Source organism: Megalops cyprinoides, chromosome 18 (genome assembly GCF_013368585.1).
Source record: "Megalops cyprinoides isolate fMegCyp1 chromosome 18, fMegCyp1.pri, whole genome shotgun sequence".
In the NCBI taxonomy this organism is placed as follows: Eukaryota; Metazoa; Chordata; class Actinopteri; order Elopiformes; family Megalopidae; genus Megalops; species Megalops cyprinoides.
In genome coordinates, this window is record NC_050600.1 from 20779288 (window position 1) to 20795947 (window position 16660).

At 47.7% G+C, this 16660-nt stretch overlaps 1 protein-coding gene across 7 annotated transcripts in view; it reads right to left on the reverse strand.

Moving 5' to 3' along the window:
• The window catches only part of LOC118793000 (LIM and calponin homology domains-containing protein 1-like), a 117979-nt gene that overhangs the window by 20197 nt on the left and 81122 nt on the right, over nt 1–16660 (reverse strand). For 4 of the 7 annotated variants that reach the window (XM_036550915.1, XM_036550917.1, XM_036550916.1 and 1 more), the window contains exons 7-8: nt 15517–15712; nt 8274–8526 (exon numbers count right to left, since the gene is read on the reverse strand). In XM_036550915.1, the coding sequence (XP_036406808.1) occupies nt 8274–8526; nt 15517–15712 (449 nt within the window). Of the gene's footprint in view, nt 1–4956; nt 5019–8273; nt 8527–15516; nt 15713–15840; nt 16282–16660 lie in introns of those variants that run through there. The other 3 variants (XM_036550919.1, XM_036550918.1, XM_036550920.1) reach the window with 3 other exon arrangements.

The following is a 16660-nucleotide window of genomic DNA, read 5'->3' on the forward strand; positions in this document are numbered from 1 at the left end:
GGGTCGGGGTGCCTCCTCTCCCCCTCCCTTTCCTCCCGTCCCGCATGCTGGGTCAGTCTCTCACGCGCCCCTTCCGCGGTGGGGTCCAGGTCAGGCCTGGAATCCAAGGTTGATGACAGCCCATCTGAGAAAGTGAGCACGCTAACATGCAACGATGTGCTTCACTAGTGCCTGCGATGAAATTTACCTACTGTATCCTCAGCACCATTCATAACAGAGGCAATTCACTGATAATTTGCCTCAGTGTCACTAGGTTTGCCTCTCTGAGGACCTGTTTATCTCAGCTAAAACATACGTGCAGTACTTTGGAGAAGCTTATTCAGGAAAAAGCAACATTCACATTATCCTCCTGAGCTCTGTCAATATTTCAAAAAGACACAGCAAATGCTGTACGCAAAAGACTCTCAAAATTAGATGAATCCACCTACACTGTAGTCAAGTGCAGCAGAGCACTGTTCATCAACACAGTTCATTCTAGAAGCACAGCTGGGTGTGCAGTCCACCCAAAATATGAACCACTTGTCAGGACCAGTCAGGGCAGCAGTCACAAGGTACAACACCTTATATCACAGTGTAGAACATTCTGGAACGCAGAGAGCAAACACAGCCTTTCAAGAAAAAATCTGCTGGATTCTCTGAATCCATACTGTATCCGAGTGCAATGCCAGTGTCAGGCCTCAGCAGCAACAGACCAAGGCTTTCTTTTCTGTAAAAGCAGATATGCCGTAGCCCTCCTTACCATAGAAGCATCCTCTCGCTCTGCTGCCGGCTCCCCGCAGGGCGGCGGACAGCGAGTCCTTGGCTCCCGACATTACTGTACGTGTGACACAAATCAGGGGAGGCATCCGGCGGGGAGAGGCCAGCGGCTGAGAGGCCCCATTATGCTCCCGCGGCGGAAACGGCGCTTTTCCTGGCAGCTGGACGATGGGGTAATGCTCCCTTAATCCCATCGGCGGGCACCACGGCCGCGCAAGGCACAGAACTGTCCCCTCATCCCCCCCCCCCGTCCTCCCGAGCCAGATGTCTCGCTGCTAGGCGACACCAACATAACTGCCGTCAAAAGGCACACGCAGCCTGGAGCCGGCCCAGAGTTCCACTCTCCGGTCACTTCGAATGGGACCTTTTACAGCGACTCAATGGCCTTAAAATATGCTCCGCAGAAAAGCTCGCAACCTCAAATCCCACATTTCTGCCCGTCCCACCTGTACTTTAATCCCCGCTGATCTCCAGTCAGGGAAGCGGATCTGGGGCAGAGTGATCTGGGTTAGCCACTTCCATTTCCGTTTACTTTGATGTATTTCAGTTATTCATGTTTTTGACTGCATGCGTTCTGGTGCAACATTGCAGATAAAACAAAATTAAAAGCAGATTACATAAACTGTCCCCCTAAAATCACAGGATGTACACCATGTGCATGGATAAATAAGTTCAACTTTTGTTACATCTACATATAACAGAAAATACAAATAATCAGCAAAATGTACAAAATGACAAATACTAAAAGAAACTACATGTGCTGCAATAATTTCTGACACCTCAAAGAAGTCGCTTCACCGGTCTAAATACTACTGTTCACTCTACAGAAAGGGGCTCCACTAGCTCATCATCCACTTGTGGGGTTTCAGTTTGAGATTTTACACCTGCACACTCTGTTCCCAGACTGTTCTGGGACAATGACTGAGGTGAGCGTGTCACTGTGTCCCACCCGTGAGCTAAGGCACATTGACAGGAGCATGTCAGCAGCACCAGAACATACCACTGCAAATGCTTCCTTGTGACTCCTCCCTCATGAACATTTGGAAATATTTCACATGAATTTTCTGTGGATCATTGTTTTTTTGAGCCTATAGGCCTAATTCCGGTTGTAAGGATGCCAAAGTAGACAGCCCATAAACGGTGCCTTTAGGAGCGATCCCGTCCTTCTTACACACACTGGCTAATTCTGTGCTGCGGCGCCATGAACAAAACGGACAGCCAGCAAAACTAAAACATACAGTTTAACTTTGTGCTCATATTTGCTGTAACTGTAGAAGATGAGCCACTTTATTCCTCATTATCCATGATTCCTGCCAAGCCCTAGAAATTGCTCTGTGAGGACTCTCCTGGGAGGAGTAATCGGTCCCGTCTCTCAGCTAAACATGGAAAACGGGGGATACAGGCAACGTCAGGATTAATCCACTGACACAGCAAAATGCAGGAGGGAGGAGGACGACTGAGAACTACGCTTCTTCAGGTGGTACTGGTGGGGGGGGGCTAAAGAAGGTCTTGGTAGTGGGGGATGGGGGTGGAAATGGGGGGGGGGGGGCAGGACATCCTTCTGGCTCTTTCTCATCTTCATTGAGGAGGCTCCTAGGTCTTTTGCTGAGTGTTTAGGTGATGTTATGGGATACCGCAGTAGAGCTTACAGGGTGAGGAGATGACCACAAGCATGGAGAAATACATCCAAGCAACTACCACATGAAGTAAAAATGTACATTACATGCAGGCCTCATCCCTATTAGTAAACATTTCCTACATAACAGTAATGAACACCAAGTCTCTGCACAATTCACTGGCTTTAGCTTCTGCGCTGCAACATAACACCACGGGAACCCGGGGAGTTCAACATGCTGGAACTTCCATTTGAATTCAGAGCGGTGTTTCCCAGAAGTAAACTGCACTTCAAATATCATGACTTCTGAGCAGACTCGCGGCAAAGGAGCCAAATTGCCAAACGTCTGCGCTCTGTGTTTTTGGGAATACCGAGAAGCTGCAACGAGTCCAAGAAAAACACAGCCTGCAGAGATTCTGACAGTCGGGACGGTTTATCAGACTTCTCTAAAACGACTCCCGAGTACATACAGTAACTGCGCAATCAGCCAACCTTCCACCCGAGCAACAGTCTGTGCTGTAACCAGTCGTGTGAGCAGACACAGCACAGGCAAAGCCCATCAAATGGCTGAGATGCCATATCGGAATAATTCAATTATTCTTCTACTTTTTACTTCACAGAATCTCTTCAAATCTCATTAGATTACTGGCACATTACAGAAACCTTGTTGAAACCTTGTGAAATGTGCATTCAGAGATTTGATTTGACAGCAAATCGGTGTGAGGGCGGGGCAGCACCTGGGTTCAGAGGTCATCCTGAGGCACTGCCTCTTCTCCAAATGGGGACAGGCGACGGAGGCCTGGGATAAAGCCTGCCGGGGGTCTCTGCGGGGGAGGGGGCCGCTTTGGGCTCTCCTACGGGCCAGGCCATCCCTCTGGACATCCGGCAAACTTGGGGGGCCTGCCCCCTGCCCTTCCTCGGCCTCCTTCTCGTCCTCCTCACCCGGGCCCGAGGTCCGGACAAAGGGGATTTCTTTCTGGGTGGTAGCACGGGATGCCTCACCGATTGGAGTCTCATTCGCACTGCAGTGTGTGACGCAACAGGACACATACAGCCACAGCCACGACATGCAGCAGACACGACACGGGACAACACAAGGCACGACGAGCAGAGCCCAGAGCCACGAAAACAGTAACCATGCACATCAACAGAGACAACAGCAGGAAATGGAAAAAGGAAAAAAGAGCAAAATACAAAGCATTTTAAAAACAGCACTGACACGTTACAAGGGGGCAGACCTTCAAACCAAAAGGAGGCAGGCTTAAAAGGAGAAAAGGGGTGGAAGAGTTTCACGGCAGGGTAAGGGAGAGAAACAGCAAATGATGACCATGCAGTCATTCTCTTCTACAAACTGATCCAGACTCAAGCACAACTTAATGTTCTGCATTTAAAATACAGGACATATTTTTTTTTACTTTCAGGTAGTCCAGTAGATATTTACCTCACAATGCTGGTGTAAAACATGCATTTTTTTGCATCTCTCAGCCATGAACATGCATGTCACAATGCATAAGCACATGCACACACACACAAACACACACACACACACACACACAAAGTATGAGAACACGTTTAGCTGTCCAGCCCTCTGTTTTGTCATGTTATAGGACAGGCATAGGGATGAGATGCAGTGCCAGTCTGAGTAACTGATCCAAGCTGTGTCAAAGAGTGTCAATGGAGAGGGAGGTCTGCACATGAACAGCCTACTCACACCAGGCACACACACAGGAGCTCTGTCTCTCCATCCATTCTAAAACGTAGCGCCTCCTGCTGCTCTGACTGCCCCAGCAGTACCAACACACAGGAAGAGCACTGCGAGACAGGCTTTCTTACAATGGCCATCAGTACATGGCCAACTATCCACGATAATTAGGAGACACAGTAAAACCAACAAAGACAAAATATGTATCAGACCATTCAAAAACAGATGAGTTCCCATGTTCCCATAACGTGCAGATGTTCATTATGTAATCTCTCCAACTCAGACACAAATCCATTGTTAAAGGAAGGCACTGGAGGCATGTTTGATATTTACAGGCCTGTGGTACAAACGCCAGACTCTGATCTGCCTAGACAAGAAAGTCTGCGATACTATAAAGCCTGGATGCTTTTTATCTCTCAGGCACCATGCACCCTGATCAGCACCGTGTCCCGCAGCAATGCACATGCACGTCAAACGACCGCACTCCCAGGAACACACTACTGGGGAAAAAAAACAACCGGACTACACTCATACAAACACACTTCAGAAAGACGAACAACATAACCACACTCATACAAACATACTGCAAATGACTACACTTATGACGACACACTTTAGAAAAAAAACTGCGAAACATACTTCAAACAACCACTAAAGAAACAATTTGCACTCACACAAGCATACAAAAAACCACATAAACGCTGCCAAAAATATATACACATGTCAAACAGCCAAACTGATAGCCACACACATCTGTACACTCTTACCAAGCAAACTTTCCCACAAATTGTCACTCAGACACACTCAGCACACATGCTAACACAACTGAAAAAACACACACCTGAAACAGGTCAATTCACAATCGCACTCAAAAGACACTTACATTTCAGTAATAATACACTCATATTCTTCCCACAAAACTCGTCCCCCGGGGCACAAACACAAATTCACTCATATCTCACAAGAATGGTATTTTAGCCAAGGTGGAACACAAGGTATTTACACTTGATAAAAGAATGTGCTCTCTTTTTTCCACGCCTTTGGTGAGAGTTCTCCATCCAAGCATGAGATTCCTCATACGCAAAATCCTGTGGAATTCCGGCCCAACCCCCTTGAAGTGAGGCCAGGTATTATTTTGCAATACTTGTTTGCGTATAGGTGTTCAAAATCAGAGATACCAGTCACACCTATTCGCAATGGGCGCACAAGAAACAACTATGAGGACAGAATAAGTACCACACACTAATAGCAACAAATAGTATAAATACTACAGACCTAATCCTTACAATGTTAAGGCGTGTTAAGGAATGCAAAAGGAAATTTAAATGCCTGCATCCAATGGGTTTTTCCTTTTGTCTACGAGATGATAAAACTGTCACTTTCTGGAAGCATGAGTTTTTGCAGCTTTGATATAGTCTTAATCACATCATCAGCTGGCTTTCTCAGCTGTGATCATACATGCCCAGAGACCAGCTGAAGCACCCAACGACAGCACCAAGGCTTAGAAACAAGGTCAAGAGAAAACCATTGTGGATGCTCTCTGACATGAGAAGCATTTTACAGAGGAACTGTGTCACATGTGTCACACTGTCTCAGTGTTGCATCACTTCAGGTTTAGTGGCAGGATGTCAGCTGACCTGCCCTGGCACACGGAGGCAAGGTATCCCTGCCTTCACTAGACCCTGCTTCCTCCCTCCTCCTCCTCCTCCTCCTCCTTGTCTGACCCCTCCCTACCCTCCCCTCCCACCCCTCTTTGTGACACTGTGGGTCTCTTGTGGGGGACCTTGCCATTGTTCTAAACATTCAATACTTGTGCAACCTCACTGGCTGTACTCTGCATGTGGTTAAGTTTCAGCACCTGCTCAAAGAGTAACCTTGATGACTGCTCCATGTGAATACTGCTAATTAACAGTAATGCTGTGAAGCTTCACTTCAAATAATGGGCCATTTCAGGATTCTATGCACATCCATGGTACTTAGAATCAGAATAAAAACGCCAGTGGCCTCACTGCTCATGATTATTCATTAGCACCTGGCTTCACTCAGTTAGGTGCACCACACTTCCCTTTACCTCATTAGATTCAAAGATGCACATGCAAGACATTCAACAAAGTGAACAAATACCGACACCTCATTAGTGCTGATACAGTATCTCTGGTCGACTTTGTAGAAAATGCATTTGGTGAATGAATGTAGTGAGACTCTATTGAATGCGGGAGGGTGGAGGAGTGAGCCATAGGCTGGCAGCAGTGGGTTTATTACCTCTTGTTGCTATGTATTGGTCATTGTTGACCAGCTGCGCTACAAATCTCCTCTTGTGAGGATGAAAAAAGAAATAAAATCTGAATCTGAGACATGAGTTCATGTTTCCATACCGAGAGCTTATGAAGTTTAAATACGGCGAGAAGAGCTCCAAACCCTGGCTTTCAGATGAGGAGATGAAGACAACTGCGTCTGACCATTTAAGCTGAGCCATAGGGCGTGCCAAGGTGACCTCCCAAGGTGACGGAGGATGAAACTGGGGGGACTTTGCCTCTCGCTCTCCCCGCTGTGCCATCCTCCTCCTTGTGTCTTTCAGATCCCCTGTGCGTTATGAGAGCCTCTCGCAGCGTCTTGGGCCTGGGCAATTAAAACACACATCTGCTCTCTATCAGCGGCCCCCGCGCGCCGCTGCGGGGAACACACACAAAATGCCTCGGTTCCCTTTTCATTTTTAATTTTACAAATCGCCCGTGAAGACATTTCCAGGCTTCCAGTTCAATCTGGGAAGGGAAAACACGGGGTGGGGGGAATTGGCCGGTCCGCCGTGTTTTTGGAAGCGCCGTGCCGAGCGTGGCGAAAAAAAAAAACTGCCACGATCCAATCGTAACTCCAGGCCACACGGGCTGGAACCCGGCTCGGGTCGGAACCTGTCCTCCCCTTTAACTCCGCTCTGAGATCCTGCCGTTCGAAGACGAGCTTCCACATTAGGTTTGCTGTCCAGGCGTCTTGCTCTGGAAAAGGGACGGTCAAATGACGGCTCGCAACGGGGCATCCGGGCGTCACAGAGACAGCTCATTTAGCTGCATTCTCAGCGGACGATGGAGGCCTACGCTGGAAACGCATCAGTCTTCAAAAGGACCAAGTGCTTAAGAGGGATGAGAACACGAGTGCCAAACCCTCCTCGAGTCGTCTAAATAAACCTAATCTCTGTGACGCAATCACAGGCTGTGTTTACACAGCACATCCAGAAAACTGCCATCCAAAATGACTTGTAAAAGTGAAAAAAACTCTCAGCAGAGCTCATTCCCTTGACAGTAAAACTAGAACCATTTGTGCCCATATTAGTGGCACAAGAGTCTGCAATTGCTAATACAACATACAACATATGTTACACTTTATTTTCTCGGTCGGGCCCGGATTGATGTGGATTTAATAGGCGCCTAGGGGAAAAATAAACCCAGGGAAAGTATTTTGCTGAACAAATCTTCCTTTTAAGGGGCGTTGAAAGTCATGTATTCTTGGTTCGTCCAGATGAACACCCTCCCTGCAGCTCATTGTATAATGCACAATGGCTCTCTCCAGTGCACTTACATCAACAGCTTTTAAAGCGCCTGAGATTGTTTGGAAGTCTGTTCTGTGGGAATAGCCAGTAGTAATATTGGCATGCCTCAGTGTTGCAGTAGTTTAATGTAAGATGACACATCCATTTTCAGGGCTATCATCTCCACCTGATTTTTTGAAGATGATGCAAAAAAGCTGGCATAAAAAAAATGTCTACATAAATGACCCAAACAGCAGACACTTAATTATTCTGTGATCTAATCTACTCTAACCGCCACTAACCATATAAATATATCATAAGACTATAACAAGATACTCTCACACCTCTTACATCACTACAACTCAAGTACAGTAATACTATGTAATTAGCACATAATTCCATAACATACACAACCTGTCTGTCTTTGCATATGAAGGCTGCCTTGATTCTGCCTTCATTCTGAAAATGACATTTTGACCACAATGAAAAAAGACATTTTTATTCCGTGTTACACTCTCATGTTACGCTGTCTTTGTGTGTACAGTAGATCTTATCTCTTGAGGCAAATCAACTCCCAGATTTCTGTATTGCTTGGCTTTGAGCTGAAGTATAAATACCCAGACTGCTAAGGGACAGACAAATCCCTTTCTTTGTGTGTGTGCGCGTGCTGTTGTTACCTGAAGGGTCTGTCTCCTCCGATGGGGGAGGTGGCCGTGCTCCAGCTCTTGCGGCACTCCTCCGGCTCCGCCCTCTTCTTGCGCAGGGGGGTGGGGATGTAGGCGCTCTGGTTGCTCTTATTGGGCAGGTACTGGTTGAAGGGCATCACGCTGCGCGGCTCGCTGCAGGAGGTGCGGCGGGCCAGCATGTCGTCCCTCCGCACGTCCGGCAGCTTCCTGTGGGGAGCGTCGGACTCCGAGTCGCTGCCGCGGCCTGGAGGGGGGAGACCGAGAGTGGGGTCCGTTGGTGGAATTCAGCATTACCGCACAAAGTGCTGGACTGACCCTCAGAGGCCACCCAAATGCAGGTTTACAATAAGAAAATCTCCCAGAGTGGATGTATTTTATCATGGTTTATGTTGCCTGTGGACTGCAGCTGTATCCACTGACCTACATTGCTAAACTAGATAGAAGGGTGTTGTGTTAGCTGTGCTGAGGTCACGATGAGGCTCATTGTACATGCACCTTGTAGCTGGTCATAATCTGCAATTTCACAGGTTTTTTGCCATGCTTTGAAAAATCCTACTCTTAGTATGCCAAGGATTACGTGCAATGTAGAAATAACCCTGAAATGGTTAGCTAACGTTATGGAAGTAGGTTATCACCCAAAGGAGGTTAGCAATGCTTCTAAACCACCCAAAAATGGTGAGTACCTGTGAGTACCACACCAGACTCCCCTCTCCCTTTCTGTCTCTCCTCCATCCACTAGATCAGTGGTTGGGTCCTGGTGGAGAGGGAACTACAGTGTCTATGCTGCCTTCCCTGTGCATTAATTTCCAGTGGCTTTCCTGCTTCTCCTTCTCGTTCTCCTCTCCTCTGTTGCTTTGTTAGGCAAGCCTCTGTATGACCTATATCAGATCTATATCAGTGCTTTCTGGCAACTGCTCAAAAAACGCCAAACAGAAACTTCGATGAGAAAATGAAACCCATGGAAAGCGTTCCCTCAGACGTAGAAAGAAATTACCGATGTGTAAGGGCCATTGAGCTCGGTCTGCTCTTGGCCTGTCCATCTACACACTTTCCCTGGGGTTTGTTTTTAAATTCCTACTCACTTCCCTCCCACGAGCTTCAACGAAATACACAAGGAAAATGAGAAAAGGAAAAGGATAATTATAAGGTTGCCTGCTGATGATTTTTCAGAGAAAAACACCATTTGCCTTTTGATGCCTTTTTTCTTAAGCCAAGAGAGGCAAAACGGGCAAGCACAAACATCAGTTAACACTAACAGCAATAATGGTTTGTTAACAGTGGAAGCAAGTGAGGCAACACCGCCACTCTCGAAAGGCACTCCCTTCTCTCTTCTGCGCGGAGCCAAGGCCCTTCTCTGGCACAGAGGCGAAAACTCTGGTATTGTTCAGCTCCGCGGGCGCCCAGCCAGAGCCTGGATTTTACCCCACTTAAACAAATAAATGCTCCCTCAGGGGGCCGCGGTGAACGGGTTCGATTTTCGCCGATTCACTACGGTTTTTACGGCACGCAGAGGCGGTCCGCTCGAGATCAATTACACCTGGCTGCGCAGAAGGGCCACACTCCGTCTGCGTGAATTCCTCTCAGAGGTGTTCACCACATGTTCAGAAGCCTCCCCGGCACCAAGAAACACACCTTCCAAGCGCAAACAACTTTCCAGAATATATATATATATATCCACAGGTACATGCCCATAAAGTATCATTTTATTCCCCCTTGATGGGAAAATGAATTGCAAACCTGCAAAATGTTTTTAACATGTTTTATTAAACTACTACTGCAACAGTTATGTGACTCCAAGATATACAGCCAGAGCCAGTCTGGATTATTTAGTTGCAAAGCGCACTTGGACTCAGGGTTTTTTGCAGTTGGCTTTAACCCTTCAGAACTAAACCGGGAACATCCACAATCAGGCCGAAGTGCCTCGGCAAGCCATCACAGCGGGAGCTGCTGGTCTAGATGCATCCAGCAGATGGGATGTAGCACTGTAAATGAGAGCACACCATTTCTCTCAAAGTGTCTGTCTCTAAGTGAGAGGAAAACTTGGTAGCTCTCTCTCTCTCTTTCTCTCAAGCCACTTAAAACACCATCCATTTATCTGGAGAGCCCTGGTTCAGCTTACCCTCGAACTCTGCTATCAAATAACACAGGGAGAGCTCTTGCCAGTATGTAATGGGTCCAATTTTCCCCTGTCCAGTGATTATGATTAGCTGAGCTAGACTTCATATTGTGAGGACAGCGGCGACAACAGAAAGGGGGCCTGCTTGCAGAGCTTCCCTTGTAGGGTGCTTTATTTGGGGGTAAACATGGGTAATTGTGGGCCTTCATTCTGGCAGTAATAAGATGGATTTGTCCCCCTTTGCTCTCTTGTTGGGGTCATAAGTACTGTGAGCATGCATGGGAACTGTGAGCTTTGTGGCGGTCACGCTATCCAAGGGAGGGGGTCTTGCCTACTTACTGGGGCCCCTGGACCCCGCTGACATACACTCAGCATACCCCTGTCTGACTGAGGTGACAAAACCATTGCACCCAGAGGACTGGAGCCACGCCCACCGATGTTAACCAATGATTGAAGTGGATCAAGGCTGTCCCTGCCCACATCTATGGACACAAACTATTAGTTCCCATGGATACCGACTATTTATTCTGTGTTTTCCCGCTGTGTTTTCAACTGTAGTTGCCATCAAAACAAAGCTGGTTGTGCTTTTTGCACGTTTGGACATTTGCTAACGATGGCAACCGAGAGGAGCTGTTCTTAGCGCATTAGAGCGCTTATTTGCTTTGCCTTATGGTGATTCATATGGCTTACAGTTTATGTGAAACGAAACCACCACTATAGCAAAGCAGACTAAATATCTTCCTCAAGAGGGCAACAGCAATGCCCCAAGCAGGACTTGAACCCACAGCTCTGCAGTTACAGGTCTAGGTCCCTAATCCCTATGCCATAACAGCTGCCCACGGGCCTTTTGGGCGTATTGCATCAGGGAAACATTCCGTTCTGTCTGCTGCTGTGGGAAATTCCAACACAAACCAGCACAGGGAAACACGTGCTTCCTGATATTAAGATGCTCAGGAAAACACAAACACCGTGCCGGAGCGCTGTGCAAAGCTACAAAGGTCTTTCCGTTCCGTCTGTGTCACACTGGCTCGTTCGTTTTGCTCTCGCTGTCCTGCGAGGGACAGCGCTTTGAGCTTCTGTAACAGTCATTTTTCCACAAAGTAACAATAAACACAGAGATTCCGCAAGCTCAAGGCTTCTTTCCTTGAAAGCTAGCAGCTTCCTCGACACTTCCGGCGGGACGCAAACACTCATGGCCCAAGCTGGCCGTTTGGTTCCCCAGCACTGCTGAGCTGAGTTTTTTAAACTTCTGCCCAGATGTATACTTTTCTGCTGACGACGTAGCACTTAACAAGTTTTCGTTTTCACGAGGTTACGGAGTCACATTTGATGTAGCAATCAATTCTTTACAATGTTAAATTATGGCCGATCTGACATTATAAAACTCCACGATCCAGCCAAGTCATAACCTCTTCTCCATTACTGCTGGCATGGGAGCGCGCAATTATCTTCCACAGAACTTTACAAGCCTGTTTTGTCTGAGCAAAGCCCCTTGAGGAAGCCACTGCATGGAACATGCTACAATAACAAGCACGCTTTGCTCACTGCCGCGGACTGAACAAAGCACATTCCGTTTCCAACGCGAGGCTGTGGAATTAGGGTCTAGACGACATGTATGTACACGCACATGTACACACAGACACGGATACGTGCATGCATGCAACTCCACAGTCCTTCCTCCCAGGGGGTCTGGACTTTTCTCAGGCTCATTCCACAGGAAATGTATATAAAACGTGAGTAGCCCCTCGTGCAATTTTACAAGGTCTCCACGGAGCTTTAGCTTGGGCCTGCCTGTTGCGGACGAATGGAAGCCCGCCGGTGTGGACGAATGGAAGCCCGCCGAATGGAAGCCCGACCAAGGCTCTTGGTCATTTCGGTCCCGACTACTTCGCCCACCAAAGCCGTCACGGGCCCCGGTCTGTCCTGAAAGCTCTCGTGTGCCGGTGCCACGCGCATTCTTCAGGGCTCTGCAATCACGCTTATCAGATCCAGGTGCTGACATCCCTGCCTTCCCAAGCCCCCCCGGCCCCTATCTGATCTGATGCGGGTTTGCTCAACCTTAACAAAAGTGACCAATCAGAACACTTGTTTGCGTGTTTCTCCCCCTTTTGGCCTCTCCAGCTTATTCTAAGGGAGTCCTGTGAGCTCAGCCAGCCCATGCCACAGGCCCAATGCCTCCTCCAGCACAGTGACTCCACTGTTCCTGGACACGCCGCTGTGGTCAGGGCACAAGGTGTCGGCGGGCCGCCCGTCGCCCCGCAGATATGCTGGCTGGAAGGACTCGGGAGCACTTAGGGGCTGAGAAACATGGCAGGAGCAGCTCTAGCTTGGCTCCTGATCTTCAGGAAACAGAACTAAAAAAAATCGGCCCCTGCAGCACGATCGCTGGGTTTTAAATACAGGGATTAAAAGGTAATTTTTCGTTTGGCCCTCTGCTCCCTTCTGTCTCGGAATGGGCCTCCGTGAAGCGAAAACAACATTTTAATCAGACCGCTCTTCCACCCTCCACCCCGCAGCTCACTCTTTACAGAGATTAATTCTGCCACTTTAATTGTGTTTCTGACAATAGACAGGACCTGCTCGCACCAGCTGGGCATGAAACGTTTGAAAAAGGTTTCGGTATACCGGGCCTACTGACTAAAACCAGAACACTACACAGTCACACACACACAAAACAAATGTCAGAGATTCAGAAATGGGAAACTAAGTAAAATATATACTGAGCAAAAAAAAAAACAGGAACACATTGCCTGTCAGGTGTAATAACTGATTCTTCAAAGACAGCAGGGCATGTTGTGGATCTGTGGAGATCAATCATTCCCCTGTGGAAGGTTACTGAATTTTGCAGCATGGCATGAGAAAACGCCCTCAACACTAGCAGTGTCTGAAAGGTGGGTGACCACTGTAACTTCACACTGGCCTCTTCTGCTGAATCCAAAGCTCTCAATCAGCTACAAGTCTGTTGGCATATCTAATGAAATAATTCTATACTGGATACATTTCTTAACTTACATCAGATGCCTGGCTAACTGACTGAGACACACCCACTGACTGAAACACATCATCTCACATCTGACAGTAAACTTGGCCAATACCCCTAACACTTAGGGATACAATGTTTGAACACATGACTATGTGGCAATTTCAGATTAAGTGCACACACTAGGAAAAATTCAGCAAGAGTCAACCCCAATGAATTATTTTATACTGAACCATTCTTATACATAAATGTCTGAATAGTGTCACAAAAGTGAGTTTATTTTGGTAAAATGCCTTATTATTCATGTACAATTCATAGACATCTGATATGAAAGACGAAACTGCAGATTACAAGCCATGATGTATTCAGATAAAATTACCTGTGTGAGGAAAGTAACTGCCCAACTGAAGCACTTCACTCTGAAACTTGGCTCCTGAAAATCAGACACTGTTCGCCATATGGACATTATCCAAGAATGGTTCTCTGGAGAGAGTCATGCAGAATGTCCTATGAGCATTCCTTCCTTTTCACAAGTTACTGGTATGAATTTTATATTCCATCTGTATCTTGACTCATGAGTGGCGTTCCTGGGGAGTTTTTATGATTTGAAAGAGCAGTGTCAACTCGTTACATATGTCGACCTTAAGGTGCTGTCAAAGGGGAGATTGATTTCACTGAATATTTCTTGTGGGTCGCTCGGGGAATGTTCTTTGTTTTCATTTTATGTGACCATGTTATTGTTCTAAATTTGAAACGAAGGAAATTTCTCATGACATGCATTTTTTTAGGACCAAGAATATTTCAGTACCCATTGAATTATGCAGACCAGCAATACAGCAACAATTTCTGGTGAGAGTTCTAAAATAAGATCAATATTTCTGTTGGACACATATCTGGCTCCACATTTCCCGTTGCAACAAAAACTTATTTTCTTATTATATTTAATAACTTGGAGGATACCACTGCAGTACTGACATGTGCCTACAATTACAGTTTTTTCAGGGAAAATTTAAATAGACATAACACAAAAAATATTTTAAATTAACAGGTGTGGAAATGACGATCTTTGATTGTCAGGCATAAACAAGGTAGCTCCGGGGGTCCTGAAGGGGACAGGACCCAGACCCTACAGACATCTGAAGCCTATTTTCACCCTGTGACATCACACAAGCCATTTCTTCACCTTGTGACACCACAAAGTGACCTCCCTCTGCATTGTGACATCACAAATAGACTCTTGCCACCTTGTGTAATCACACACCATCTCTCCACCTTGTGATATCACAAAGGCCTTTGCCTTGCACACTGTGGCGTGCCACTCCGTCCACTTGCACAGCCCTAACTGCTGAGGAACCCCCAAGAGGATTCTCACATTCCTCAAAGCTCAGCTTAGCATTCCAGTTCTATCTGCACACCCATATAATGTAGGCAATATATAATATAGGGTGATGGACAGCAATGACCCATGTTCTGCTGAATAAACATCCGTTTCTACTGAGCTTTGAAATTCATCAAGAACAAATTCTGACACCACACTAACACTCTTCTGTAACTAGAGGCCATCAATCACTGCTGATTTTCTCTTTACTGTCAGTAACTATGAGCATGCGTGCCTGTCCCTGATGGCTGTCACCACACAACCCAAAAATGTGACTTCATAAAAGTATGACTCATCACAACTGTCCTCTCATAAACAGCGAGAAAAGCAAAGGAAAAGGACCACAGCATGCACACACGTACGCACTCACACACACTCTCCTTGCAGACGTCAGCAGCTAGACATTGACAGACAGTGTCTTGGTGCAGTATACAGGGAGTGGGGAGTGGGGGGATTATCTTGCATTATTATTTTCTTAAGAAAGGGCTTCAGTAGCTCTCACTTCACATAACCATGTGTGTGTGTGCGCGCGTGCATGCATGTATGTGTGTGTGTGTCTGTGTGTGTGTGTGTGTGTGTGTGTTCATGTGTATGCATACGTCTGTATGCTTGTATCTGTATGTGCATGTATGGGTGTGTACGTGTGCGTATGGCCCCGTATGTATGTGCACGTGTGTGCATGTAAGTGTGCATGTATGTGCATATGTGTGCATGTGTACATGAGTGCTCTCCCCTGTTCCCCCCGGGGGGGGGTACGCACCATCGCTGCTGCCGCGGATGACCACGTCGGGGGAGGGGGTCTGCTGCGAGCGGGAGCCGAACGAGTCCAGGCTGTCGAAGGAGTCGTCCCGGCCGTGGCGCGGGGGCGAGAGGGAGTCGCTGCGCTCCGAGTCCCAGCAGTCGACGTAGCCGCTATCCCGAACGCTCCGCTTCGGACTCTCCGAGTCCTCAGCCTCCTGAGAGACAGCACCCAGGGAGGGGGGGGCAGGGGGACGGGGGGAAGAGAGGGAAAGGGATAGGGATAGGTACCTCTCAGTCAAGTCCTTTAAAACCTTTCGCAAAAAAAAAAAAAAACGTTACCCACAAAAAAGAGTCCGGGCATGAGGGTTCAGCTCCGTGTTGAGGGGAGAGAGTGGCTGCTCTGAGCGTAAGCTGCAGTGACCTGAGGTCAGATGCCCTGCTAATGGATAAGTCCTGTCACCTCCAGTCGGCCGGGGTGCTGGTGACAGAGCTGTCCCCTTAGAGGCAGACACAGTACAGAGGTCCAGCGGAGACGGACAGAGCGCGGGTGGATACCTGTTGGCGGCTCATGGTATTGGTTTGGTGCTGTCGTCTCTGACCGCAGAGCTCCCCAAGAGACCGCCCCCCCCGGAGCACAGGCGCTGTTTTTTATTCCAGGATCATGCCAGCACGCAGGAAAAACTCTGCGGATCCAGCCCCCGTAATAAAAGTCTATCGCTCCCAACAGCTCTAGCGTTCTTTCCCTCTCCCTGCTTCTCAATTTCCCTCTCTCACCCCTGTCTGTTTCTCTCTCTCCTCTTGCCCCTGTTTTTCCCTCTTTCACTGTCTCTCCTTCCTCAGTTTCCCTCCTTTTCTCCCTCTCTCCTCCTCTGTCTTGTTGCTACAGTGAAGCAGTGTCTGGCATGCAGCTCTCCCTCTCTCTGTCCCTCTCCCTGTCTGCTTGTACTCTCCCCTCTCTCTCTCTCTCTCTCCTCCTCTCCCTCTCTCTCTCTCCCTGCCTTTCACAGAGACTGAAAGCAGGGGCTCTTCCCTCTAAGAGCTGAGACCAGAGACTGCCTTTCCTGCCCCCCTGAGAGGAAGTTCCTGGTCCAGCCCTCTCTCTCTCTCTCTCTCTCTCTCTCTCCCCCCTCCCTCTTCCAAATCCCAGATGATGGAGGATGTGG